This window comes from Myodes glareolus, chromosome X (genome assembly GCF_982192425.1).
Source record: "Myodes glareolus chromosome X, mMyoGla1.1, whole genome shotgun sequence".
Lineage (NCBI taxonomy): Eukaryota > Metazoa > Chordata > Mammalia > Rodentia > Cricetidae > Myodes > Myodes glareolus.
The window spans coordinates 108,769,678-108,773,083 of record NC_142053.1 but is presented as its reverse complement, the minus strand read 5'-3'; the positions used below and the strand labels follow the sequence as shown (position 1 = coordinate 108,773,083).

At 39.6% G+C, this 3,406-nt stretch overlaps 1 protein-coding gene across 1 annotated transcript; it reads right to left on the bottom strand.

The window, feature by feature from the left end:
* Positions 1 to 1,096: 1,096 nt before the first annotated feature.
* LOC148117448 (small ubiquitin-related modifier 2) lies at positions 1,097 to 1,616 on the bottom strand. Its single transcript, XM_087902772.1, has one exon. The coding sequence runs from the start codon at positions 1,563 to 1,565 to the stop codon at positions 1,278 to 1,280; it is 288 nt and encodes a 95-aa protein (XP_087758898.1). The 5' UTR covers positions 1,566 to 1,616; the 3' UTR covers positions 1,097 to 1,277.
* Between the last annotated feature and the right edge of the window lie 1,790 nt (positions 1,617 to 3,406).

The following is a 3,406-nucleotide window of genomic DNA, read 5'->3' as shown; positions in this document are numbered from 1 at the left end:
TTTCTAAGCATAGGGAAATATCACCTAGACAGAGTGTAGGTTCATGGGACTCGGACCTCACTGCCAACCCTATGTCCTGTCATTTCCAGTTACTGATTCTTCCCCCTGACGTTTTGTCTCCTTTTGTGACATGGATACTTTATTTCAGGATCTTCCTTAGGCAACTTACTCTGCTAACTTCTCACTGATTAATTATCCTTCGATGGATTAGAACAGAGCAGAGCCTGGGAGTCGAAGAAAAGCCAGAGAAAGGAATTCTGAGAGTAGACAACAGAGAAAGCATCTTCCATTTCCATTTTCCTTAAAAGTCAGACTTACTTGTAAAAAGGCAGTGCCCTGAGTCATTCAGCACTCTACTTCCTACTACGTTGCTACAACTACCTATTTATTTCGTCTTAATATTTCTACCTATGTTTATCTGTGCACATATGATTGTGGGTTCATGAGCCATGATGTGTTTGTGGAGGTCAGAATACATCTTTCAGGAGCCAGTGCTCCTTTCCATGTGGGTTCTGAGGAACCACACCCAGGTTGTCAGTCTTGGTCACAAGAGCCGTTATTTGCTGAGCCATCTTTCTAGCCCCATTATGGTTTGTTTTTTTTTTGAGACATTATCTTTTTTTTTTTTTTTTTTTTTTTTTTTTTTTTTTTTTTTTCATTTTAAACAAGAAGTTTATTTAAACAACAAGACGCTTGACTTGAAGGGAAAACTATCTAGGATCATTTTGTTCAAGAGTAATTTATCCCTACTTAAAGACAGATTGCCCTACATGTAACAGCTACGTACAAAAAAGTTATAAAATTGTCCTTGGTTTTACAATGATAAATGAAAAACATTAAAATTCTCCAATCGAACAAGGTATGCAAGGATTTTGTGGTTGGGTTCTTTTGTTAAAACATTGAGAGCAAAATAACTTACTGGAATATAAAGATAAGAGCTGAATGAGCATGCCACTAATGGAGTAGGGGGTATTTTCACAGAACCAGTACTTCCCCCGACCACCTCCATCTGATGTCAATCAAAACAGAACATTGGCCATTTAGTTTAAAAAAGAAAAAAAATAAAGAAAAAAAGAAAAAAGGAAAAAGCGCAATATGCTTGTGCACATACACCAGTTACTTTATGTACAATAAAGAAATGGGGACAGGGAAATGAAAGAATAGAGAAAACTATACTGTAGTAGTCAGGATGTGGTGGAACCAAATTGCGGCTTTCTAATTGCGAATGTATTCTTGGTCTATAACAAAATTCTGGAGTAAAGTAGCAGGTTCCCTTTTTAGTAGACACCTCCTGTCTGCTGCTGGAACACATCAATCGTATCTTCATCCTCCATTTCCAACTGTGCAGGTGTGTCTGTTTCATTGATTGGCTGTCCATCAAACCGGAATCTGATCTGCCTCATTGACAAACCCTGTCGTTCACAATAGGCTTTCATTAGTTTACTAAGTGGTGTATGCCTCTTAATTTTAAACTGCACGACAGAGCCATCCTGCCCCGCCACCTTCAAATTAATATGGTCGTTGTTCTCAGTCTTGACTCCTTCCTTGGGTTTCTCGTCGGCCATGGCGAACGCCGGAGTCTCCTCAGCTGCCGCTTCACAAAAGAGGCACCAGGTCCGCCGAGACATTATCTTTATAGCCAAGGTTAGCTTCAGACTCATTGTGTAGCAAAGGATGCCCTTGAATCGTGTTAGGGGCCAAACCTAGGGCTTTGTGCATGCTGTGGGAGCATTCTACCTCTGAGCTAGATCCCTAACCTCAATTTAACTTTTAAAAGAAAAGAATACATTTTTAATTTAACATGTGTGATAGTTTGAATAAAATGACTGTCATAGATTCGTGTATTTGCACACATGGTCTCGAGTTGTTGGTGGTGTTTGGCAAGGTTGTGGAGCCTTTAGGAGGTGAGTTCTCCTGGAAGAAGTGCTTAAATGGTGGGGGAGGGGCATTTTGAGGTTTTATAGCCTGGCTCCACTTCTTGTTCTCTCTTTCTGCTTCCTCCTAGGGAAAGACGTGTGATCAGTCGGCCCATCCCTGCCTTGATGGACTCTATCCCTCCAGAAATATAAGCCATGTGAAATCCTTCCAAAACCTGCTTTTTTGTCCGGGTACTCTATCCCAACAATCTAAAATAATTAACACACATGTGCATTACAGGAAACAAACCCCACAAAGTGCAAAGAAGCCACCGTCAAAATTAATTCAGCTGGTCGTGTACTTCTGGTTCCTATGTGTGAATACATAGCACTCACTGCGCTTTAGGTAATTGAAATGATATGGTACTTTGCCCCATATTCTGAATATCCACCAATTCTAAGCATTCAAGTTACGCTCTGATAGCAAAAATACAGTACACCAGTAAGAGTTCAGCTTTTGCGGATCCCACATACGATCAAGGTCATATGCTTTATGATTTTCTGTGCTTGACTCTTCGCGTTTAGCATTGTTTCTTCCAAGGTTATTCATGCTGTTGCTTATAACAGGAGTTTTCCTCTTTGTTTTTCTTTTAAGACTGCATAGTATGTGTATGTGATGATGTACATATGCATACGTTGTACTGATGCACGCAGCAGTTGATGACCCTGTGATTGGACAACTAACATACTGTGACTAACGCTTTAGTGAATATGGGAGTGTAGTTGTTTCTTTACCATGCTGACTTCAAGGCCTTTGGATGGATATCCCATAGTGGGATTTGAGGGGTCATCTGATTGTTCTTGTTAATTTTTGTGTGGACGATCTGTACAGTTCGGCATAATTGTTCTATTGACTTACACTTCTTCCAGCAGAGTACAAAGGTCTCCTTTTATCTAATTCATCATCAACACTTATTTTTCGTCTTCGAGAAATAAACAAATCCAAACAGGTGTGAAGTGGTACTTCATTATGGTTTTAATTTCTCTTACAGTTTGCAGCACTGGGGGTTTTGTTCATATACCTGCTGGACAGTCATTTGTCTTATTTGAGCAATGTCTTGCCAGGTATGGTGATGCACCTCTTTAACCCCAGAGGAGACAGAGGCAGGCAGTTCTCCTTGAGTTCTAGGACAGCCTGGTCTATATAGCAAGTTCCAAGACAACCAGGGTTACATAAATAAACCCTATCTCAACCTCGTTATTGCTCACCTCAAAAAAAAATGTCTATTCAAATATTTTACCCACGTACGAATTGTGTTGTTTCCTTGATATTGAGTTGAGTTCCATGTGTGTTTTGCATGTGAGCTTTCTATCAGATGACTTGTTTCTAAATATTTTGTTCTTAGATTGTATTTTCTTGCCATGGAGATTCTCCTTTGCTATGCAGCAGTACCTTAGTTTCCTCTAAAATTTATTTTTTGATTTGTTTTCTCAGACACTGATTTATGGCATGTTCATCAGAATTGCAACATTTCCTCCAAATTGAATCA